The sequence below is a fragment of the Mustela erminea genome, chromosome 1 (assembly GCF_009829155.1).
Source record: "Mustela erminea isolate mMusErm1 chromosome 1, mMusErm1.Pri, whole genome shotgun sequence".
Lineage (NCBI taxonomy): Eukaryota > Metazoa > Chordata > Mammalia > Carnivora > Mustelidae > Mustela > Mustela erminea.
Window position 1 is genome coordinate 72,458,657 of NC_045614.1, and position 25,872 is coordinate 72,484,528.

At 40.4% G+C, this 25,872-nt stretch overlaps 1 protein-coding gene across 1 annotated transcript in view; it reads left to right on the plus strand.

Annotated features, from left to right (window-relative positions):
- The first annotated feature begins 18,781 nt into the window (after positions 1-18,781).
- DYNC1LI1 (dynein cytoplasmic 1 light intermediate chain 1) overlaps positions 18,782-25,872 on the plus strand; it is a 44,687-nt gene continuing 37,596 nt past the window's right edge. Inside the window, exons 1-2 of the mRNA XM_032319733.1 lie at positions 18,782-19,096; positions 19,269-19,342. Coding sequence (XP_032175624.1) covers positions 18,951-19,096; positions 19,269-19,342 — 220 coding nt within the window. The 5' untranslated portion in view covers positions 18,782-18,950. The remainder of the gene's footprint in view (positions 19,097-19,268; positions 19,343-25,872) is intronic.

The following is a 25,872-nucleotide window of genomic DNA, read 5'->3' on the forward strand; positions in this document are numbered from 1 at the left end:
CAAATACGAAGTATGTTTCTCAAATATCAGGAAGTCCAAAGGAGGGTAGTTCAAGCCTAATATGACAAATCCACAACGCCATTAGGAACCCAGATCTATTGCATCTTTCTGCCCTTCCAACCTTGGCATTTGACTTTTATACTCTTGATGGCAAAATGACTATTATACCTCCAGGCAGCACATCAGTATTCAAAGAAGGAAGCAAGAGGGGCAAAATCCACATGCCAGGGCACCTGGGTGGCTCAGTGGGTTAAGCCGCTGCCTTCGGCTCGGGTCATGATCTCAGGGTCCTGGGATCGAGTCCCGCATCGGGCTCTCTGCTCAGCAGGGAGCCTGCTTCCTCCTCTCTCTCTCTGCCTGCCTCTCTGCCTACTTGTGATCTCTCTCTGTCAAATATATAAATAAAATCTTAAAAAAAAAATCCACATGCCAGAAGAGTCTCTCGCTTTCTATCATTAAAATAATAATGTTCCTGAAGCCCCACCCAGCAGACTTCTGTCTAATCCTATCAGCCAGGAGTGGGTCATATTGCCTTTCCCAAGTGTAAGGAAGACTGGGAGGCTACATGTTTTAACTGGCATGATGATCATCAGGCAAAACTGCAGTTTTGTTAGTGAGGAAGAAGAGAGTACTGGATATCCAATAGAAAATTAGTCACTGATGCCACAGAGCCTACCTAAACACACTGGGAATGGGGAGCGAGGGTGAGTATCTGGTCCCAAAGCCCAAGGCTTATCACAGGGAGCAACGAGGGCCACTGGCTTTGGCCTCACAGTCACAAGGGGCCTCAAATTTTGTCTTTTGATCTTATATAGTCCAATCATTGCATTTTGAACACAGTTGACATAGGTTTGAACTGTGCAGGTCCACTCATATGGTGATTATTTACATTAAAGTAAATGTACTTTATCTTAAGATTTTCTTAACCCTTTCTGTTCTCTAGTTTACTTGTTTGTATGAATATATAAAACACACATAACATACAAAATATGTGTTAATCATCTGTTATGTTATTGGTAAGGCTTCCTATCAATGGTAGGCTATTAGTAAGTTTTGGGGGAGTCAAAAGTTATACACGGTTTTTCAACTGTGTGTGTGTGGGGGGGTGTCAGTGCCCCTAACCCTTGTGTTGTTCAGGGGTTAACTATGTATGTCAAGATTCTAACTTTATTAAAAATAAATAATTAAGATAAGGAGTAGAGTTTTTATAATTCTCTTTTGACTTTTCTTCCCACACAAAAAAATTTTACCAGGAGTTTAAAATATAGAACCATTCCTGATGTCTCACATTTTCTAGCTTTGTTGCATTGGCTTAACGAGTAATAATGGGCAGTTAATGGAAATATGGGTCCTCACATACAACAAAAAGAACTACCTTATGTAATCTGGAGAAGTCTGTTTGGGCTAAGTAGGAGAAAGGCAGAGCAAGGGATATTTGATGTTGTAGTTTTGATCTTTCCCGTGGGTGGCGAAATGTGGATATTCATTTCGGTGGCCTTGACCCTACCCAGGGGACTTCCATAGACCCTTCCCAAGGCAGTGTGAAACTAAATTCCTGCTTCAGTTGAGCTGTGGTCTGTTCTCTTAGGCAGGCAATAGATAATAAGCTGAACTCTGAGTCAAGATCATGACATCCAGCGTGCCCACTTCTCCCCAACAGCTCTCACTCCTCCATCTTCCTCAGCTCTTTCCTTTAGGGAATTTCAGCCTGTCTGCTTAGAGGGCAGATGCTCTGGATGCAAAAGTTGCTGTAGGAGGTTCAGTTCAAGCAAACTGTGCATTCAGCTTTAGCCAGTTCTTGCTCCAAATCTGGACACCAAAGTCACCCCTAGCTGATGAATCCCTATGTAATACTCTGGTTGCATCAGCCGTTGTCCTCCAATTGTTAGAGAAAACACCAACAATTTTAGGAATGATGTTTTAGGCTCTTCTACCCAAAGTGTTGTCCATAGACCAGCATCATCTGGGAGCTAATTAGAAATGCAGAATTTCCATCCTGATCTCTGATATTCTGCATAAGAATCTGACTTTTAACAAGAACCCTGGTGTTCCTAGTTCACAGTGAAGTTTGAGAAGTCCAGCCTTAAACGTTAGCACCTTAAATCACAAATCATAAATCTAGCCTCTCTGCTCATTCATTCAGCCACCTTATGATTATAATCACTGCTGCAGTGAAATGCCAACCCCAACATCCTCTTCCTTGTCTCTTTAATAAAAAATAACCTCAGTTTTATTTGGAGGAAACAATGTACCTTCCTAAAAGACTACATTTACCAACTGCCCTTGTAGTTAGAGAAGGCTATGAGACTAGATTCTCACCAATGACAGGCAAGTGGAAATGTTTATGGGCCTAATGGTAAGTCTAAAAAACAGGTGGTATTTCATTCTTGCTTCTTTCCTCCTAACTGTTGTTGGCACATGGATATTACAATGGGCCATCAGCAGTCATTTAGGACATGAGGTGATCTCGAGCATGGGAAGCACAGGCTGAGGACGGCAAAATAAAAAGATAAAAGCTTATATCCCAGATGACACACTGAAACCACTATCTCAGCCTGGAGCTACCTCTGTGCAGACTTCTTTTATGGGAAAGAGAAACTCTATCTTGTTTAAGCCACTGTACTTTGGGATTTTCTGTTATATGCTGCTGTTATTTGTATAAAGGTCTAGAACTTGCTGACCAAAAAAGAAAAAAAAAAAAGGCAAATGTCTAGTCCCTCAGCAATTTGACCTCTCCTTGTAAGTTATACAATGAGATTCTGCATTATACACCAGTCTGTCTGAGCTCTGACAATGTGACTTTCCTGTGTGACCCTGAGAAATGATCTGGTGACTGAAAGTTGAGGGCAGGGCTGTGAGGGTGCCAGTCGAGGAGGATCACCAGGTGGCTACCTGGTCCCCTTCCAGATAACCATTACAGACTGAAAAATCCACTCTTCTGCCTCTTAAGAACCCCTGTATTTATTAATTGTTTTCTGGGTTATAAAGAGTTAATTGATTTTTGTATATACCTTAGTGTTCTAGACAGAACTACCATTCTATTCTTATTATTAATCCAGGAGAATTTCACTGTAATTTTGATATCTTATCTTCCAAACTGCAGTGAAGATATTATTTGTTTTATGCTTTCTATCTCACAAAGCCCGTTCACATACTTAGTTTTACTTAATCCTCAGCAGCTCTGGAAGAAGGCATTCAATCCACACATTTATAGATGAGGAAACTAAGACTGAGAGAGGTTAAGTAATGTGCCCCAAGACACAAAGGCAGGAAGAAATAGTTATTTCATCAATCTCCTTGTCACAGTGCCATGTACTCTAATCCTATGCAGGGATTCAATGGGACCAGAAGATAAGTGCAGGAGATATATTGGGGAAGTGACAGAAAGTATCCTCTTCAATCACACCATATAGACTTTGCATATTTACATACACTGTATACTATATACCAATGGCTATAAGCTGTTTTAATTTTTCCTTTCTTCCTGAGCTGGAAGGGATATGAGATTATCTGTTATTACACAACTCATCCCTCAGATGAAGATTCCAAAGCCCAGAGAAATGAAATAATTTATTTTAGATCCTAGAGTTAGATACAGGGCCTAGATTATGCCACAAAACTCCTTACCTCCAGGAAAGTGAATGCTCCTCCAAAAACATCCCCATGAGTTTTGGTAAATTTTGAGTAGATCATGTTATCATAGCAATGTCTTGGCCAAAATAAAGAAGTATGCTTGATTTAGTGTCTCAAAAGGCAGCTCTGGTTGCTACCTAAATCTGGCCCAGACTTGCACTGATTGACACCAAAATGAATCACTGGCTGATCTGGGACATGCATATTAATACAAGAATTAGTCCCTTTAGAAGCCACCGCTTGCACACAGCTATGGTTTTAAATCAGCACATGATTACCTTTGTTATTGCGTCTTGCTTTGCTTTTAAGATTTTATTTATTTATTTTTGCACATGCAAGAAAGAGAAAGAGAGAAAGAGAGCATGATCCAGGAGGAGGGATAGAGAGAGAAAAAGACTCCCCACTGAGCAGGGAGCCCCAATGCAAGACTTGATCCCAGAACTCTGGGATCATAACCTGAGCTGAAGGCAGAAACTTAGCTGACTGTGCCACCCAGGGGCCCACACGATTACCTTTGAAGTACCTTGAGTTTAAATTTGAAAAGAAAATGCCTAAAATCATTCACTACATAGCTTTAGTCATAAATATTGCTCTACAGAGATATAGATACAAATCAGCCAGCTTTTCTTGTAGTATAGGAACATCCAGCTGTTTCTTCAACCAAACACCAGATGAGGAAACTAACTTGCAATTGGGCTTCACACTGTAGGAAAAGAAATCCATACCTTCAGAGACCAGAAGCATCTTCAGTGTGGCCAGATATCTCCCTTACAAGAGGCAAGTTAAGCAGAGGTGTGCTTGCTGGTCAGTCAGCTGGCTAAAATAAAGCATCCCCTGGGGGCCTGGGTGGCTCAGTCAGTTAAGCATCTGCCCTCAGTTCAGGTGGTGATCTGTGGGTCCTAAGATCAAGCCCTGCGCATGGGGCTTCCTGCTCAGCAGGGAGTCTGTGTCTCTTTCTCTCTCTCTCTCCCTCTGCCCCTCCTCTCCGCTTGTTCTCTCTCTCAAATACAGAAATAAAATCTTTTTAGAAAAATAAAATAAAAATGAAATCATCCCCATTTGTAGCACTTGCTGGTACACAGCCGGTTTCAAGCTACTGACGTAGTATCACTGAACACTGAGGTGGGAAGAGATGTGCACATGTGCTTCAGTGCCTTGAGAGGCAAGGACCAAGACAGACTGGGAGATCAGTCACTTCTCTCTTGTTCAGGGGCGTATCTTCGTGTTCAGATTATCAGGCACAATTGGCTATGCTATTTAACATTTTTGCTCTTTCTGTGTTTTATTTTTCGGTCAAATTCTTTAAATGAGTCAATGCAAGTGAAATGTACTTCTGATCTTTCTCTCCTTTAGTTGGAAACAGGTAAAATCTAGACATTGTTCTGTGTAAAGCTTCAAAAGATAAAACATTTCTATTTGGTACCTCTTCTTCAGAGCCCCCAGTGTTACTCTAGATGCCCCCTCCCTTCATTGCCCTGAACTGTTTAATTTTAGTCATACACTGTAGGTAGTTTTTCCCTGTCTCATTATTTCTGTCCTTTGGGCCATTCCTTTAGGGTTTTGCTTTCTCTCTGATGATTGTAATAATTAAAGCTAATAATAAATAGTACTTTATATGTGGCAGGCACTGTTCTAAGTGCTTGACAAAATTGAACTCATTCAATTTTCACAGCCACCCTATGTGGTAAGTACTATTAATATCTCCATTTCATAGATGAATAAACTGAGGCACACGGCAGTTAAGGAATAGCCTTAAATAACAGAGTTAATAAGTGGAAGAGAGAAGTTAACTCAGGTGGTTTGCCCTTAGGCTCCACACTCTTCCCTTGTTGTCTTCTCCTTTTCCCATAGAGATGAGTTAAATGGATAAACTAATATATATTAACATTAATTTGTTATCTAATACTAGTTTATTACTTCCCAGCTAATAGAAGGCCATAATTCATTACATGAATAGAGGGCCCTGAGGAAATCAATCTAATGATGGAATTCTGCCCTTATGACAAGCCATTAAGGAGATAATTTGAGGGTGACATTTTTTTCTCATGCTCCACAGATCACAAACACTCTAATTTCAATGAAAGCCATAAAAGCAGCAAACTCAAAACTTGAAAGAAGAAATCTGAGGGGGAAGGTACATGAACCCTGTCTTTTGACAGTGTGTGGGGAACACACAGTTCAGGTACTGTCACTGAAAACCCAAATGCCACTTGGAGCTTTCCTACCCTAAAAAGATGAGGAAACTTGGCTTAGGTTCTCCTTTTGGAGGCTGAGCAGTCCCTCCCCAGGATTTCAGGCTCTACCTCCTCATGCTTGTTTGAGTCCTTGCTCCAGTGGTTACAAGACAGCTTCAGACCTACTGTCCCTGCATCACACTTTCAGAAGTTCCTGCAAAAATATCAATGAGAACAAACGTGATTATTTTCATTTTTACTAAAAATCTGTTAAGACACAGAGGAAAGGATCACCTCACAGATTACACAGCCATCTATCATCTCATGAGGCCCCAACAAATTCTGCAGGTCACACTCCTTTCAAAAAATCTTCCACCCTCCATGAGGGAGCTTTTGGTGAGTAGTCCCCCAGCTCTGGCTGTTTTTCCCACGGGAAACAGCCCCACCAAGCCAACTGTTTCTCTAGCTTTCAACAGCTCTTTCCCCTCGAATTCTGATAAACCCAAAAAATCTCTATCTTGTTCAGTAAAAAACGTTAAGGAAAATAGTGAGCTAAGAAAATCTGATTCTCCACAGGAAAATCTACTTATAGATAAGTTATTCGAGTAAGAGTTAGCACTAAATTGGTGGATATAGGATCAATATATAAAGATCAATAGCATAAGAGCTTCTTAATCTCAGGAAACAAACTGAGGGTTGCTGGGTGGTGAGGGTGGCTGGGTGAGGGACACTGGGGAGGGTATGTGTTAAGGTGAGTGCTATGAAGTATATAAGACTGATGATTCACAGACCTGTACCCCTGAAGCAAATAATACATTATTTGTTAATAAAAAAAATCAACAGTATGTCCACACATATATAACCAACAATTACATAACCTTAATTTATTATTATTCTAATAAATAATAAATGAATCAGCATATATTTACAAAGATGCCACTTGGCCTATTTGCAAAAACTATACAGCACCTATTGATAGCACCTAATAGAACAACCTAACTGCTCCACAGAGAGACAGTGAATTCATTCATTCATTCATTCATGGAATTAATGTCAGCAAATTAATTAATTCGTTAATTAATAAACTGTGGCTTATTCATATTCTTCTATATAGCAATTAAAATGAACAATTCAAAACCCATCTATATATTACATGGCTCAATTTTGGAAATATAATACTGAATGAAAAAAGCAATTTGCAAAATGTACGTGTAGTATATAATTCATGTAAAAATTTAAAACACACAAAACAATTGACTGTATGAAGACACCTGCATGAGAATGAAGTTCACCTATTTTTAAGACAAAGACTAACTCTAATGAAGAAAGAATTGGAGGGGCGCCTGGGTGGCTCAGTGGGTTAAGCCTCTGCCTTCGGCTCAGGTCATGATCCCAGGGTGCTGGGATCGAGCCCCACATCGGGCTCTCTGCTCAGCGGGGAGCCTGCTTCCTCCTCTCTCTCTGCCTGCCTCTCTGTCTACTTGTGATCTCTCTCTCTGTACAATAAATAAATAAAATCTTTAAAAAAAAAAAAAAAAAGAAAGAATTGGAAAAGTATGCCAGTAGAGTGGGCTTTCTTTAAAAAATTCTAAGATCATACACCTTATATCTATGTTATACGTCAAATATATTCAATAAAAGAAAATTCTAAGAGGGGAAACTTTCTGTGATGTCATTACATTAATTTTATACAATGTGTATATTATGAATGCATATTAATGTCAATATATTTTTTGATATGTATATACTTGAAATATAATTAGAAATTAAATGGAAATTTCATGAGTTCAAGGAAGACTTCGGTGAGATAACACTGAAATGCCTTACATCTTTTTTAATAACTTTTACTCTAATCGTGTATATTTTTGAATGTCCAAACCAAAAAAGAAATTTTGGACCTTAGCAGGAAATCAGAGGGACTAACCAAATGTTGTAAAATAAGGATCAAACTCCTTAATGGAAATTTTATCATCACAGAAAGGTCAGATTAGACGTGCAATAATTCACCTGAATTTTGCAAGGTTTAGTCCCTTAACACTCCTATCCGTTTTCTTATCTAATGGCTGAACGGTGAAATCCCTTCCAGCTCTAACATTTTCTGTTGAGAGCCTAGACCTCAGATCAGCTTGTCAGGAGTGCCCTGCTCCTGGCTAAAGTGAGAAGCAGTCACTCTCTCCTCAGCTAGAAAGAATTAAGTGGGGAAGCCTCAGGATACAGAAAATCTGTATTTTATTGCTTGCCATGTAATGACAATGTGGACCAGAAATCCACACCTAGAATTGGCATTTAGGACCCAGAGGGAGCCCTGAGAAGAGGGATGCTGAGAAGGTCAGTCCTGTAGATGAGAAAATTATTTTTCTGCCTCTTTTGTTTGTTAGGGAACAAGTGTATTTACTTTGTTCTTAAGTGTTGAGCTATTTTGAATTCGCTTTAACACATATTTCTTATTGCCTATAGTAAAAATTTTATGGCAATTTAAATGTAAATTCAATAGTTGCATTTTTGTTTGAAGTAATTATTATAATGGTATTATAGGGGTTTTCTTTTTAAGAAAAAGGATCCTTATTTTTTTTTTTAAAGAATTTTATTTATTTATTTGACAAACAGAGATCACAAGTAGGCAGAGAGGCAGGCAGAGAGAGAGGGAGAAGCAGGCTCCCTACTGAGCAGAGAGCCTGATGCGGAGCTCCATCCCCGGACCCTGAGATCATGACGGGAGCCGAAAGCAGAGGCTTTAACCCACTGAGCCACCCAGGCGCTCCAGGATCCTTATTTTTAAAGATATATATTGAGGGGCGCCTGGGTGGCTCAGTTGGTTGAGGTCATGGTGGTCTTGATTTTGGTTCAGGTCATGATCTCAGGATCATGAGCTCCAGCCCTGAACTGGGCTCTGCCATAAGCAGGGAGTCGGCTTAAAATTCTCTTCCTCTCCCTCTGCCCCTCCACCCCTCAAATAAACCCATCATTTTTTTTTTTTAAGATTTTATTTATTGTTTGACAGACAAAGAAAGAGAGAGAGCGCACAAGCAGGGGAAGTGGCAGGCAGAGGGAGAGGGAGTAGCAGGCTCCTTGCAGAGCAGAGGAAGCCTAATATGGGACTCAATCCCAAGACTCTGGGATCATAACCTGAGCCAAAGGCAGTGGCTTAACCAATTGAGCCACCCAGGTGACCAAAAAAATAGATCTTTAAAGATATATGTTGAAATATTTATGGATGTCATAATGCCGTATTTTGGAGATGCTTTAAAACAACTCAGAGATGGAGAAAGAGGGTAAGAGTCAAACTAAAAGACTGGCCATGTGCTGGTAACTATTGAAGCTTAGTAATGGGTATGTGGGTTTCATTAAACCTCTCTGTTGTGATATGTGTTTTTAATTTTCCATACTTAAAAAAAGTAAAAGTCATACTAGTAAGATGCAATGCTTCATGAGCTAGATTCTTTTCTCAGTTACCTACACTTGCAGAAATTCTATCCACTATGACTTTAGGCCCACTACTTGCCTAGGGCATTTTCCCAATCTGTTTCCACAACATCTGGTATGAATTGACTTGCTTGCCATGTAATGACAAGCTTTAAAACAATGTCAATGTTTGATTTTATAGTAATAGAATTTTAATTAAGTTTTCAAAGACAATTGGAACTTTCAGCTCTTTCAGGAGGGAAACGATCAGTCTCCCATACTAGAGGGACCACTAAAGCATTTCATATGAACTGAATTTAGATTTGTTAAGCACCTACAATATCTTGCATATTGTGTGAATACATCATTTTGTATTTAAATGAAAACTGATTTAATTAGTAATATTATTCTTTCCATCTCAGAAATAAGGAAGCTTGACCTTGCCAAGGTCATATTGCTACCATGTGTGGAGCCAGGATTCCAGTCCATGGATGGATAAATCCAAAACCTGTGTTCTTTTTCCTGCATACCCTTGGTTTGTGATACAGCAATAAGGATACCAACCTGGAAGCTTGTTAGAGATGCAGGCTCATGGGACCCACCCTGGGCTTATTAAACCAGAATCTGCATTTTAACAAGGTTCCTGGGGAATTAGGGAACATTTAAACCATTTGAACAGAAAAACTCTGTTCTATAAAACACCTTATATCTCAAATAAGAGTAAATATTCTCACGAACATTTATGGAGTCCTCACCGTTTGTCAGATTGTGTTTACTCCTCATGACAATTCTATTAGAGTTGAGCAAACTGAGGCTCCAAAGTTTAAACAACTTCAAGGTCACACAGGAAGAGATGTGAACTCAGGTTGGTCAGATTCTGGAGCCTTGACTGTGACCCATTACTCCATCTGCCTCACTCCAAACACTGAGTCCAAATGTTTTATTTCATCTAAATGATGCAAATTAGCTGTCTATATCACTTCATTTATAACTGACATTGTTTAATCCACTACTTAGGTTTGATGGTATGGATAGAGTCCTAAATGTCAGACTCAATATGGTATTGTGAGATCATATGGTTAATACACTTCTTAGACTAGAGCTAGTATATGAAAAATATATATATTTGTGCGCATACACACACACACACACACACACACACACACACATCAAGGTGTAAATTTCAGTGGGTTATCTGGCTATTGCTCATCTACCAATGGATGAACTGAAATGTAAGATGAAGTTGAATGATATTTACTGAGAAAGGATCAGAAGGACATTCTGCTTCCTGATTTCACTTTTACATTACTAGGCAACTCCATGTTTTCTACTAGTAAAAAGCTTAGGATCATTAGACTCTCCTCAAACATCTTCAGATAAACAACTCTTTGATCCTATATACTGGCAAATAACTGATTTGTTTTGCCTAAAAGAAATCTCCCACTGAGCAACTCTTTCATCCTCTGCCATGTGGGGAAAAAAAGACATATATAACGCTTTTATTGGTGCACAATATAATGGGTTACAATTCTAGGCTTACTTTTAGTAAAGGCAATGAGACCATAAGTAGCTCTAGATGAAAGCAGACTAAGTTGTTATGAATATGATATCACCTGCAGTTATAAAAGATAGCACATTTCTAAAAATACCAGGGAATTTCAATTTTTTTTTCCATTTTGCCTCATGTAGAGCACCCAAAGCAGACAAACTTAATGACCTTTGTGACCTAATGTTTGCAGATCTTGATCTATAAAATCAGTTAATAGTTATCTTCTTTTTTAGGAAAGAGAGTGGCAGTGTAACACTGGAAATCTAAGAAGTAAGTGACATTAAAATCACTATTTTTTTGAAAAAAGATATGGACTTTGGGGGCACTTAGGTGGCTCAGCCAGTTAATAATACCAGGGTCCTGGGATAGAGCCCCATGTAAGGCTTCCTGCTTAGCAGGGAATCTGCTTCTCCCTTGCCCTGTGCCTCATCCCTGCTAGTATTCTCTCTCTCTCTCTCTCAAATAAATAAAATCTTTAAAGAAAAAAAAAAAAAGGTAATGGACTTGAACTTCAGAGAATTTAATTACAAGGAAATGAGATTCTCCAAAAATCTATGTAATAAATATCCAACTAAGTATAATCAGTGAACTTTTCTTTTGTCTTCTCAGTGGTAAAGAACAGATTAAAACAACAATGACAGCTAAACATTCTAAAAATCCTATCTATTCTATTTTAAAAATGTATAAGCAGATAATTACAACACTTAGATGAAGAAGAAACATTCTTATAGCCTAAAAGATAAATCTTGTTATTTCCCCTGTGCATTGCACTATCGGTGAACATGATTTATATGCTGTTCCCCTTTCATTCATCACCCATTTTCCAGGAATGGATACAGATACTGTGGTTAGGAGCTGATTCTGAAATGAGAAGGTAATTCTAACTATTATCCTATCCTGGAATTTTAAAAATATTCAGGAGGTATTCTCTTTCAATGATACATTTCTAAGCAAATGAAGAAAAAATCTTTTTAGACCTAGAAATAGAAGAGATTCTCTTCTTAGTGTTTTCTATGAAGGAAAAGCAAAAACACTAAGAAAGTCTATTCCTCTTGTTGAGTATTTATTTGCCCCACTTCTTTGTTTAAGATAGGAAGTTCTGTGAGGACTGACCTGATAAAAAGCCTAGGTAAGTAGTAGGAGAGAGGTTAGGTCTGTAATTCAAGGGACTGGTGACTGAAAAATGAATTAGATAGCCTTTATTTCATTCATTCTATGTAGGTACTTAGAATGAGATATATATGACTTGAAGGACAGCAAAAATAAGCAACACTGGGCATCTGTTTTCACTGTAATTGAATCCCTGGATCTGCTGCTGGCAGTTAGTAAGCAAGGAATCTGCCAATTCTAACATTACCATTCTATTACCAAAAAAAAAAAGCCAACCAAAAATCAAACAACAACAACAAAAAACATATATTGAGTAGTGTGTGGGGACTATTTAATCACTGAAGTTCTTTCCAACACTTTTATTATTCAAGTTGCTCAAAGAGTGAAACGTCAAGGGTCCACTCACCTTGCTTAATTATTTTTCCTTTTTTTCTTTTCTTTTCTTTTCTTTTCTTTTCTTTCTTTCTCTCTCTCTCTTCTTTTTTTTTTTTTTATTTTGGCTTTTCAGATGGCATTTATATCAACTGTGATTGCCAGGATTTGGCACAGTGGGTGAAGCAGGTCTTATTTGAAAATCTGTTAGAGGTAGCCTGTGGGAGTTAGTACAACAGGAAGCAGCTCAAGGGGTAGCTGCCTTGTCCCAGTTCTCAAAAACAGAGGAAGGCATCCCCAACAAAAAGAGGAAGTGGCCTGTATTGTCTCACCTCAGCCAACAGAAGGCTCCCCTCCCAAACTGGTTTTCTTCAGAGCTCTTGGGCCTGCCAAATGACCCCTTTTCTTAAAATGAAGAATATCCAACTGTGGCCTTTAAGAAGTTGATGAGTGAGCAGGAGATGACGGTCGACCGAGAGAAGAGAGGCACGTAGCTCCCAGGAGACAGAAAAATGGAGAAGGAAGGAGCTGTCTCTCTTCTGGCTCGTGTTCCATTTCCCACTTCCAGGCCCCAGGGCTCAGCTGAATTAGAAATCAGACTAAAGGGACGCTGGGTGGCTCAGCTGGTTAAGCAGCTGCCTTCGGCTCAGGTCATGATCCCAGCGTCCTGGGATCGAGTCCCACATCGGGCTCCTTGCTCAGCGGAGAGCCTGCTTCTCCCTCTGCCTCTGCCTACCACTCTGTCTGCCTGTGCTCACTCTCGCTCCCCTCTCTCTCTGACAAATAAATAAATAAAATCTTTAGAGAAAAAAAAAAGAAATCAGACTAAAGACATCTGTGGTACGCCTCAGGAAATTCCCAGTAAGATTGAAGCACTTCCTCAAACAAATACAGGGTACTGTTATTGATGAATTTAACAAAGTCCAGAGCCTCCAAGAAAAGGCAATCTGTACTCACATAACCCGTTAAAGCAAGAAAATGTGTAATACATTTTAAGAGTTGTATCAAAAAATGATTAAAATATTGCAAAAGAGAGGTCCTGCTTTCAAGTATTGGAGTAAAGAATTTTTTGTACCCTCTTCACACACACATATCACACATATACATCATCATCATCCTGAAATTTTAGAACCCTGGTGACAAGGAGTAAATCTGTTCATTTATTCATACTTTCAACAACTCTTTACTGATTGTCTACTATATTGTAGGCACAATGCGCTTATAGTTCATTAATGAAGCCCTTACAGTTCTGATAAATAAGTAAATTCGATATTATGTTAGGAGATAATAATAAGCAAATGTTATACTATCCTAGAAGGTAGTGTTATATGGTAAACAGAAAGGCAAGCAAGGTAAGAAGAATCTGAAATTGCAGGTGTGAAGGTTCAAGTTGTTGTGTTACATGGGTAAGTCAGGACAGACCTCACGGAGAAGCTGAGATCTGAGCAGAGACTTGTAGGAGGAGTGGGAGTCAGCCAAGTGGCTGTCTGGGGGGAAGATACTGGATTGGGCAGCTCCTTGCATCCTTCAAGGCAGAGGAAACAGCTAAAGCAAAGGGATAAAGAGTTTAAGGAACAGCAGTGGGGCCATTGTGGCTAGATGTGAGAAATCGATGGAGGGAATGGAGCAAAAGAGTTTAAAGAGAAAGTCCGGGCCAGCTTTATGGATCATTAAAGACACTGGCTTCTACTCTGATTAAAAAAAGGACTCACTACAGGACTTTGAGTAGAGGAGTGGCAAAATCTGGATTATATATATGTGCATATATGGGTATATGTGCATATGTATACATACATAAACAAATTTTTAAAGATTTTATTTATTTATTTGAGAGAGAGCACGAGCACAGGGTAGGGAAGGGCAGAGGGAGAGAGAGAAGCAGATTCCCTGCTGGGCAGGGAGTCCAGTGCGGGGCTCGATCCCAGGCAGTCGCTTACACTGACTGAGCCACCCAGGTGCCCCTAAGTATTGACCTGGCTTATATATATATATATATTTTTAAGTATTTATTTATTTATTTGACAGATAGATCACAAGTAGGCAGAGAGGCAGGCAGAGAGAGGAAGGGAAGCAGGCTCCCTGCTGAGCAGAGACTGGCTTATATTTTTAAAGGATTCCTCTACCTGCCATGTCAAAGAGCTTTTTAAAGGAATTTAGGCAAAGACAATAGCTTGGCCCAAGGTGGCATCAGTGGATGAGTGATAAGAAGTCAGATTGTGGGTATATTTGGAAGGTAGAGACTACAGGATTCCTAATGGATTCAATGTGGGGTGTGAGAAAAATAGAGAAGTCAAGAATGACTCAGGCAAAAAGGAGTTGCTACCCACCGAGAAGGTCTTGGGTTGAGGAGTCTTTTCTTGGGAAGGTCAGAAGTTCAGCTTGGAACATGGTGAGTTTGAAACATGTTATTAGACACCACTCCAAGTGGAGATGTGGAATAAGCAATTGGATATATCAACTTAGAGTTCCACATGGAGCTCTGGGCTCCAGAGGTAAATCTGGGAGTTTTTATCATACATTTGGGATTTAAAGTAATGAGACTGGATGAGATTACCAAGGGAGTATAGATGGATAAGAGGAACAAAGATATAGCCCTGCAGTCCTTCAACATTAGGTGGTAAAGAAAATGAGGAAATGGTGAAGATTAAGAAGGAGCAGGTGGTGATGCAGGGAAAGAACTAGGAGAACATGGTAACCTGGAAGCCATAGGAAGATAGATACCCACAAGGAGTGACCAATTGTACCATGTGCTGCTGATAGGTTAAGAAAGACAAGGATGGAGAATTTAACACTGGATTTAGCAAAAAAGAGGTTATTGATCACAAGTATAAAAGCAGTCTCTGTGGAGTCAGACAGGTAAAAGTCTAACTGAAGTGGGTTATAAGGGCAAGGGGGAGGAAGAATTGAAGACACCAAATAAAGACAACTATTTTAAAGAGTTTTGCTGTTAAAGAGACGGAAGAAATGAAGCAGTAGCTGGTGAAGAAGTAGAGCTGAAAAAGACTTCTTTTCCTTTTTTTAAAGATTTTATTTATTTATTTGACAGACAGAGATCACAAGCAGGCAGAGAGGCATGCAGAGAGAGGGGGGAAGCAGGCTCCCCACTGAGCAGGGAGCCCGACGTGGGGCTCGATCCCAGGACCCTGAGACCATGACCTGAGCTGAAGGCAGAGGCTTAACCCGCTGAGCCACCCAGGCGCCCCACTTTCCTTTTTTTTTAAAAATGGGAGACCAGCATGTTGGTATGTTAATGGAAATGATCCAGTGGAAATCAATAAATGATTATATAAAGAAAGGCGGGGAGAATTGTTGGAGCAATGTCCTAGAGTTGAGGAGAAGAATGGAATCTAGCATGTAAGTGGAGAGACTGCTTTACTTTAGGAGTATAGATTATTATCCTGTGATAATTGGGAAGAAAATTGGTATGAGAGTATAGACAGTGGAAATTGGAGTGAATGTGTTAGTGAAAATCTGTGGAAGTTCTAGAGGCCTCCAAAGAGCGGAAAAGAGGAACATATAACAAAAGATTAGGAATCAGAATGTCTTTGAACTTCTCAGTGGCAATATTAGAATCTAGCAGACAAGGCGTCAAGGCCTTTAAAAACCTAAGGGAAGGTAATTTGCAACAAAAGAATTCTATACTAAGCCAAACTATCATTAAGTGAGTATAAACTAAGAGCATTTTCAAACACACAAGGTGTGCTGGATATCATTTGTTTGTCCCTCCAGATCTACCTTCCACCCTTCTCTATCCTTCTTTGTGCTCTGGGACGTAGACCTGCATGTATTGCTTCACTTGAATTCTCTTGTCCTCCAGCTTCTGGTTGGGTTTGGCCAACATGGCCAACTGGCAAGATATGAGGGGCCAAAAAGAGAGAAGTCAGTGCTGTGTTTCTTTACTGAATTCACAGACCTTATTGAGAAATTCTTTCCTACAACTGCAGCTCTCTCTGGATTCTAGTAAACACTCTTCCTCTTTTTCCTTCAAGCCTAAATCTTCCTGCTCCTCCTAGCCCCATCTTAATACTGTCCACACCTTTATAAATAGTTCCTTTGTTGAGCTTTCATCTAGCACCACCTCAGGAATGCCATTTTTTCCCTGGCAGACCCTGGCTGGATATCTCCAAAAATGTATCCATACATCTTTCCTCACCAAACTCTTGGGGGGAAGTTTGCCTATAAGATAAGAGAAGAGAATGAGGCAAAGGAATTCCCCCGCAACAATGGTGAGAGAAGATCCCATGATGACAGCTCCATATTAAGCACACAGAACAACCAATTCAAATTGAAGCAGCTTAGAAAGTTCTTAAAAATGTGTTTAAGAGGGGTGCCTGGTGGCTCAGTGGGTTAAACCCTCTGCTTTTGGCTCAGGTCATGATCCCAGAGTCCTGGGATCGAGCCCTGCATCAGGCTCTCTGCTCAGTAGGGAGCCTGCTTTCCTTCCTCTCTCTCTGCCTGCCTCTCTGCCTACTTGTGATCTCTGTCTGTCAAATAAATTTTAAAAAAAAAAGGGTTTAAAAAAAAATGTGTTTAAGATGAAGTTGTCCAAATACCTAATGAGAACTTTTAAACAACTAGGACAAGAATTCGAGACTAAATTACAGTTAAGCCTAGAAATCTAAGCAAATGAAAAACCAAGAGAATTATTAATTTTGGATGTAAGAAAAAGTTGGGGAAGAAAGAAAAGTAATCATAGTATAGGAAATAACTCAATTGTAAATAGCACTTATATAACAAAAATCCCAGGGGACTGCTGGATTCTTCCCTTTTATAGACTTCCTTATATTGTACTACAAAGTTTCCCTATTTTTGTTACATAGAGATTTCTGTAGAAGATATTTACCATAACAGCAACAAGAGTTGCCAGTACATTTATTCTAATTTGACATAGGCCATTTAACGGGTTAGAAAGTCAAAATATCAATTTATCTACCTCCTACCTGTGGGGTAAATTACTTAATTTTGCCAATTCTTTACAAAGTATGAGGATTGAAAACCATAACACATGTGCCTGGAGTATACGAGGTACTCATAAATGACCACTCTTATTAGCCATCTTAATGGAACAACAGTGGATAGGGATATTATAAAACTACGCAGAATACAACTTTGACCTCGGTATAAGTGGGTAGTTGGGCATCTAGAAGTCATGGAGCATTAGAAGCCTGAAACCATTATAAAGTTAATACTTCCCAGGTTAAGTAAATATGATACAGAACTAACAACTCTGTTACAACAAAATTGGGGGAAACAATGACCTGACAACAAAAGATGACTGAGGGAGTAAAGTACAGAAAGTGAACCAACTCTCAGAGAGGCCCAGTGCAGTAAACAGCCCTCCTTTACATCAGTGACTTAAAACACTCAGGTTCCCCCAGAAGTCCTTGCCCTGCTTGTCACCATAGAAAGCCTGGGATCCCAAGACTAGATTCTGGTTCCTTTCCTAATCATATTAAACAAACTAACAAAAAATGAAGAGCTTTAACTGCAGGAATTCATTAGGCCTATCAGCTCCAGGGGTTGATGAGATGTAAATGGTTTGAACCATAAAGGAAAACATTAGTCTTTAAAAATAAACATGTATCAAGCATTCAAGATTTGTCAGTCACTGTTCTAAGCCATTTTACATGAATCATCCCATTTAATCTCCATAAAAATTCTAGGTCCTTTTATCCCCGTCTTACAGATAAGAACACTGAGACTCGGGAGAGGTGAAGAAAATGGCCTATGATTGCTGATAGAGTTGAATCTCAACTCAGATTTGCCTCCAAAACCCTAGGCTACTAACAGCACTGTTAACCTGTAACTAAGACAGTCTTTAGCTGTGGATTTTCCCACTCGCCTAACAACAACGATCAGATCACATATTAGCAAGCAATCTTCAAATATGACAGCAATGATGTACAAAGGGCCACACCATCAAGTTTTGACAGAAGGGGAGTTATTTTAGGGCTACTTTAGGTTCTTTGCATCTGTGTATGCCCAGTGCCAACTGCGCCTGCCATAAGAAGTGCTGAGTAAAACGTCTGTTGACTGGCTGTATGGATGACTCACCTAGCGGGTCTTGTCAATTCTCACGCGGGGCATCTCACTCGAAAACATCGAGGCTCCTATTAAAGTGCCCCGTCAAGCGCCCAGAACTCCGGGACCCAGGTTACACTCCGGACTCCGGCTGCACAAAGCCTCTTTGACGGCGGGGCGGCCCATTTCCCTCTTGGCGCAGGGGAAGTGCGGGTATAGACGGGTGACCGCCGCTCAGCCTGAAGGGGGGGGGGCGGGTAATGACAGTGCAGGAATTCCACGCTAGCTGCGGGGTTCGTAGACCTGACTGAAGAGTGGGAGGGAGCACTGTTCACCTGACACACCCCAACCCGCTCTGCTGCAGCCCAGGGCTGCGGGTGGGGCGGCAGGAGGCTCCTCAGCACGCTGAGACCTGTATAAGCCGGGAAGTAGCACAACCACCGGCTAGACAGCCCGCGCACGCGCATTCTTTACGCGCGTTCGACAGACTGCAGCGCACGCGCGGTGCGTCCTCCCTCGTTCGGTCAGTCCCGGCAGAGCCCGCGGCTCCGCCCCCGCAGGCCCCGCCCCGCTCCCGTGTGCCGAATGCTCCATATCCGGGTTCCCGCCGCCGCCGCCGCCGCCGCCACAGCCGCCGCCGCCGCTTCCCTCATTCAGCTTTGCCGGGAGTGGTGTGATTCCCGACCAAGATGGCGGCTGTGGGGCGAGTCGGGTCCTTCGGTTCCTCTCCGCCGGGATTAGCCTCGACTTACACTGGGGGCCCCTTGGCTAACGAGCTAACGTCGGGCAACGGCGGCGCCGCAGCGGGCGACGACGAGGACGGGCAGAACCTTTGGTAACGACCCCACCCTTCCCTGGGTCCCCGCTGACACTCCCGGCCCTGCGGACATCTCGGGATCCCGTGCCGAGGCCACTGCGTTCTCGGCAGCCCCCGCCCAAGCGCGCCAAGGCCTCCCGCGGTGGGGCCGCGGTCCCCGGCCTCAGCGTGCGCCTTTGCTCCCCGCTAGGTCCTGCATCCTCAGCGAGGTCTCCACCCGCTCGCGCTCCAAGCTCCCAGCGGGGAAGAACGTACTGCTGCTGGGTAAGTATCCTCTGCCTCGCTCCGCCCCGCCCGGCCCCCACCCCGGCCCGGGTCAGGGTCCGCCCGCCCGCTCGCTGGCTTTGTGCGGACAGGCGGGCCCGGCCCCGCCCCGCCGCCGGACCTGTCGCTGACAGCTGGGGGAGAAGGCGAACGGGGACCCAGGCCCCGGTACCTGCGGGGACCCGCCCTCCCCAGAGCCCTTCCTCCCCTGGATGTGGATGTGGAGGTGGCCCTGACAGTCTCGCATGGGAAGGACAAACGCGGTAGCCCATCTGACGGATTCTAGAGGCTTGGGAATTACCTAGAAAAAGATGGTTTCTCTTTCATAACAAAAATTGCTAGCAGGAGGCTCTTTGCAAGGGCTCCAGTGCAAATGGCATACTATTAATATTTAATAGCTGACTCTGTATAATTGACAGAGAAGCTAGAAATTGAGACCTGGTAATCGTGATAAATGTTCTTACTTGATTCAGCTTTTTTGGGTACAATGGCCTCGTGTTGCCAATGCCTTTTTAACTGTCACTTATAATTCTGAAATTTGTAAAGGGCAGTAAAACACCTTACTAGTCCAGTCCCTTCAGCCAAATAATTTTAATAAGGAGAAATGGTCTAATATCTCATTCTTGTTCTGTAGCTCCTCTGCTCCCTGGAAGTTATGTATTTTGTCTCTCTTTACTGATTCTTAGGGTGGGCGTATTGGACATTGAGGGAGAATAAATCACAGATTCACATTTTCGCAGGCTTAGCTCCTGAGTCATTTGCAGAAGACGTTTCTTTCATATTAAGTGCCAGATATTGACATTTGCTTATAAAATGATGGTTAAATTTTAAAACTTTGATATTGGTGTCTCAAGACTGTTTTTCTGTACATCTAAAAACAGGAAAGGAAACAAAGAAGTCAAATGCTACATGACAGGGTCTATTTTAATAAAAATGTTTAGATAGAGACAAATTACTTTTTTTTCCTGAATTGCTGCCAATCTAGAATATATAGGATTCTTGATGTTCATTACTACATGGAGCTAGTTGAAAAATTAGTTTTTACCTCATTTTTAATATGATTAAAACTACCTACTGCTTATTAACCTGTGTTCAGTCACAGCCCTATGATCTTAAACAAGTTCCTTGATATCTGTAAACATTGGTTTCTTCATCTTCAAAGTGGATATTATAGAAACAATAATGTCTTCCTCCTAGAGTTATGGGGAGGATTGATGAAATAATGCTTATGAAGTGATAACAGCACGGTGACTTTTTGTGATGGATTTCTCTTAACTGAATTAGAAAATCTTTTATCAGAATTCTCTTTTTGAAAATTGAATTAGTGTCCACATTAGTGATATTTATAGGGCAGAGATGGATTAGGGTCCAAATTAAAAAAAAAAAAAATCCCAGAAAATAAGTTTACTAATTTAAACAAATTACTGTTAGCTGCTAAACTAAAATGGACTTAATGTGACCTCATTGAAGTGGTTTTTTTTAATGACTCTAAGTTCAGTAAGACTTCTTTTCAAATACTACTGTTATAAGGTTAAGATTCTTGAACTTTGTTTTCATTTTGTAAGTTCCTCCCAATTACTTCTATGCATTAGATGTTACTTAGAGGATTCTGTTTGTAGTGAAACAAAAGTGACAGTTTATTCATTTTTGATGTCCCTGATGTGCTGAGGTTGTACCATGCTTTTTTTGTTATTGTTTGTTAACCCTTTTTTTTTAACCTGCTTGACACTGGATCCCTGTATGTGACTGAGTATACTTAGAGGCCCCAGACACTTCTGTCCTTCCATACTTAGAACAGACTAAATTTCCTTCTTCAGAGCTTGATAGTTTGTAAGGCTCCATCTAGTATAAAATTATACAAGCTTGAAATTAAAATTTTTTCTTTGAGTACTGTTGGGATATTCATCAAAGTCCTTTTCAGCTTTAGAAAAACAGATTTTTATACTGATTACATAAATAGGGTTAATTTTTAAAAACATCTCTAAAGATTGCTTAAAGACGTTTTACCATCACATGTTACAGCAACATTTAGTCTGTGCTGGTGGAGGGAAGAAATATATAAATAGGTATTGTGGTTTTCTTTGTTATGAGTTTGAGGGTACTAAGCAGGAGGATGCTTGGCCTTAATGTGTATTTCATGAATTACGGTGATCTCTGGAGTCCTGTATTTAAAAAACAAAATCTGAGGCTGCAGTAAGGTTTTACATTTCCAGAAACAACCTAAAATAGGACAGTGATCAAAGCTTGCTTATGTTCCCCAAAACAAATTGCAGTTTAACCTTAGCTTGCTACATGGCCTCCCCTCCCACTCCCTATGGGGGTGAGAAGAGGATGAGGACCAGTACTGTATACTGTATGAGCCATTCTCAAAGCATTTTCATGTAAATCTTAGTGTATCTTCTCTGCTGTGCCCCTTCTTTCACCACTTCCAAATCTGAGAGGTAGATGTTAGCACCAATTTATGGGTGAGATAATGAATTTTAAAGACCTGTTAAATGAGTTTTCCAAGGTCACACAGCTGTTAAGACCATGTGTTCCTGACTCTGGCATGGCTTTCCTTGCAAGGAAGAGAGGGCCACACATTCTTCCTACTGTGTAACTTTTTTAAAAGACTATCTTTGAGTAAAAATACTAGTAATTATTTTAAACTAAAATCCAAATATTTGTTGGATTCTAGGATGCAGCTTATTGAGGGACACCACTGTGGCCGTGGCATTCGTGTTTAAGCAATCATTTAATCTACCTAGGCCTGACCTGTCATGAAATGCAGAAACACTGACATTAGTGCTTAACCATTTTTTCTCTTGAAAGATTTTGAGAATGGGCTTCAGTCAAGTTTGTTTTTAATATTAAAGGCAAAACTTCTCATGCACGTATTTTAAGTAGGATTTAACTTACCAATTGCCCTTTGAAGAACTATTTTTTTCCTCTTTACCCTTTCTATTTAATCAACTTTTACCTCAATGATTGTAATTATATTTTAATTGCTGCTTTTTAAAGGGTACTTTCTCCACATCTTAGTTACTTTTCCTCTGTTTTGTTAAGGAAACTCCCTAAGGAAAATAACAGTACCTAACATTTATAGAGCACTTACATGTACTAGCTGTGTAAGGATTATGTACAGCATTTGATTATCCCCTTAAAGATCAGGAAACAAACACAGAGCTGTTAAGTAAATTGCTGTAGGGTTACACAGCTAGAAAGAGTGAAAATCAGGAATCTAAACTGTATAGCCTACCTCCAGAGACAGGATTCTTTTTTTTTTTTTTTTTAAGATTTTATTTATTTATTTATTTGAGAGATAGAGCATGAGAGGGGAGAAGGTCCAAGGGAGAAGCTCCCGCTGAGCAGGGAGCCCGATGCAGGACTTGATCCCCAAACTCCGGGATCATGACATGAACCAACGGCAGTTGCTTAACCAAGTGAGCCACCCAGGTGCCCCAAAGCCAGTATTCTTTTTTTTTTTTTTTTAAGTATTTATTTATTTATTTGACAGACAGAGATCACAAGTAGGCAGAGAGAGAGAAAGAGAAGGAGTCTCCCTGCTGAGCAGAGAGCCCGATGTGGGACTCATCTAAGGACCCTTGGGATCATGACCTGAACCGAAGGCAGAGAAAGCCAGTATTCTTAACCTATATACTGAACTGTCTCCCTAAAGGAAACGAGAGCCCTCTTTGTAGGAGAAATAAGGTGTTTGCAGTTTATATTAAGGAATTTTATCTGATTCTCGTGATGTATCTATTTCATTGCAAAAAATCCCATTGAGTTAATTAAATTAATTCATTAGTACTAAGATTCATATATAATCTTAGCTTCCCGCACAGGACCTGGCTTATAAATAGAACATCAGTATAACTTTCTGATTTGGGGCCAACATAAATTAATGAAAACTAGTTGGCCCTTTGGTAAATCATGTAAGCCTCATCTTTCTCGTCTGTAAATTAAGATATTTGGATTTAGTGATTTCTGAAGGCTTGTCTGATCCCACATTCTTTAATTCAAGTTCTAAAGCTTGTGGGTTATTAAATATTTTTAAAAAACTATTTTGAGGATATATTGCAGTTAGACTGAAATTAAGAAAGTATTTCCTTACAGATGTGGGCTGTTTGATTGTACCCAGGGAGGAAGTTTAGAGCCTTCTATTTTTCCCTGAAGGCACTAGTCCAGGATTGTGTACAGCCAGCAAAGCCCCACAAAATGCTGAGCATCTTTAGGCAGTGTGTTTGAAATAGTCTTTCTTACTCAGGAGTAAAACTAGCTTCTATTATGCTTGAATTATTGGTAGGAAACCTAAAGATACATAGCGAAACTCAAGATCTGTTCACAGAAGTAACTTCATGTGAGGAGCGACTGAAAATAATGAGACTGTCCACTCTGAAATCGTTAACTTATGAGGAGCTGGGATTAAAGATCATCAAGGTTCCATGACTTATGGAAGATACAGATTTTGATCAGTTGAAGTATGTTAATGCTGTTTTCTGAAGTAATTGGTTATGGGATATGCTGCAAGGAAGAGAATACTACCACATATTGGATATGGATATGGGTGATATTGGATTGGTGGTTTTCAAAGAACTAACAAAATTATTCAATGCTTGTTAGGTGCTACCACTGTCAAAAATAAACCATGTATAGAGTGTTTTAAGACTCCAGTGACAGTGGTATTTTACAGTGGTCAGTCAGTGACCTATTACGTAAATGGCCAGATAGTAAATAATTTAGGCTTTGTGAGCTATATGGTCTCTGTCTTAAATAACTCAACTCTGCCCTTGTAGCTCCCAAGCAGCCATAGACAATACATAGATGAATGGGTGTGGCAGTGTTTAACAAAACTATTTACAAAAACAGGCAGCACACAGTTTTGTGTGCTGGTTTGTGGACCCTTGCTTTAGGGTATTATGGGCATCAGTTTTATCAATAAGCACAGATGCCAGTTAATAGAGTTTTCTGGGTAATGGAGTATGATGTTTGGTGCAGAATGAATGATGATGAGCTTTCATTTAAAGTATCATTGTTATTCCAACTAGAGGTATAGTCTGAACATAGGTTTAAGAGGTGTTAAGTGGAGTTCATATGTTTCTTCCAGTGCTGAGAGAGCTCAAGCACGAGTGAACAAGGGCACAGCTTGAGATAGGAAAAAGAAAGGACTCAGCAAGTGGGTGACCATGGACTAATTTGGGGGGCCTCATTTTACTTACAAAATCAGGGAGTAGCTGTTAGGAAGGCCTCACAGATTATCTCTTTATTCATTTACTCATGAAACATTTATTAGAACATGCTGCGCATAAAATGCTTTGCTGGAAAGCATTTCCATCTGTGGAAAACAGAGTTAAATAAGATTCCATCCCTGCTATCTAAACTTAAAGTAGTAAAATCATATATGTCAGTATGAAATGATTGCTAAATAGGTCACATAAAATTTTGCGGAAAAGGTGATATCTGAGTGAAATTTTGCTAAGTTAGATGGGAGAACACTGTGGGCTGCAGACTAAGGGAGCTTGTTGCAGTAGCTAAAAACCTAGTGGAAAGGCCAGGGCAGCTCAGATATGGTGGGATCCTGACCTACAGGCACCAGATCTGAGAGTCTGCCCTTCCTACCTTCCCCTGAAGCTGTGGGGTTGTGGGTGAATTACAACCTACTGATCTGTTAATAGAGATTCTTTCATACTTACTGGGATTAAAAGAACTAAAAGAAATTATGTCTTAAAGCACTTTCCTCTCAGAATTGGAAGTCACTATTTTAAATTGTAAAGTAATACATGTTTCTTATCAGAGAGAAATATTATGAAGATAAGATAATGAAAAATAACACATGATCCCACCATCTAGATATAGCAGTGTTCATTTTTTTTTCTATGTGTCTATATTTGTTTTTGTTTTTGTTTTGTTTTTAATTCTTTTAAAAAAGTCTGGTCTTTTTTTTTTTTTTTTTAAGATTTTATTTATTTGTCAGAGAGAGAGAGAGCACAAGCTGGGGGAGCGGCAAGGGGGGAGGAGAAGCATCTGCCTTCACCTGTGGTCATGATCCCAGGGTTTGGGGATCCAGCCCTGAATCAGGCTCCCGGCTCAGCTGGGAGCCTGCTTCTCCCTCTCCTTCCCACTTGTGCTCTTTCTTGCTATCTCTGTTGAGCAGCAAGGGGAGAAGATGACTCCCTGCTGAGCGAGGAGCCTGGTGCCAGGACTTGATCCCAGGACCCTGGGATCATGAGCTGGAGGCAGACGCTTAACAGACTGAGCCACCCAGGCATCCCTGTATTTGTTTTTTAAACAAATTGGCTTATACCTTATATACTATTTTGAAATCAGATTTTTTTTTTAACTTCGTCGGGTTTTGTTTTGTTTTTTAAAGACAGTAGATATGGGTTCCTTCCTTTTAGTGACTGAATAATATATATGGTTATGCCATAATTATAATTGATGGGTAGACAGATTATTATGGTTTTATCTAATTTTCCACTTTTCCAATAGTATCTTTGGGATAAGTTCCTAGAAGTTGAATGGCTGGCTCAAAAGTATGTATCTTTAGGGTC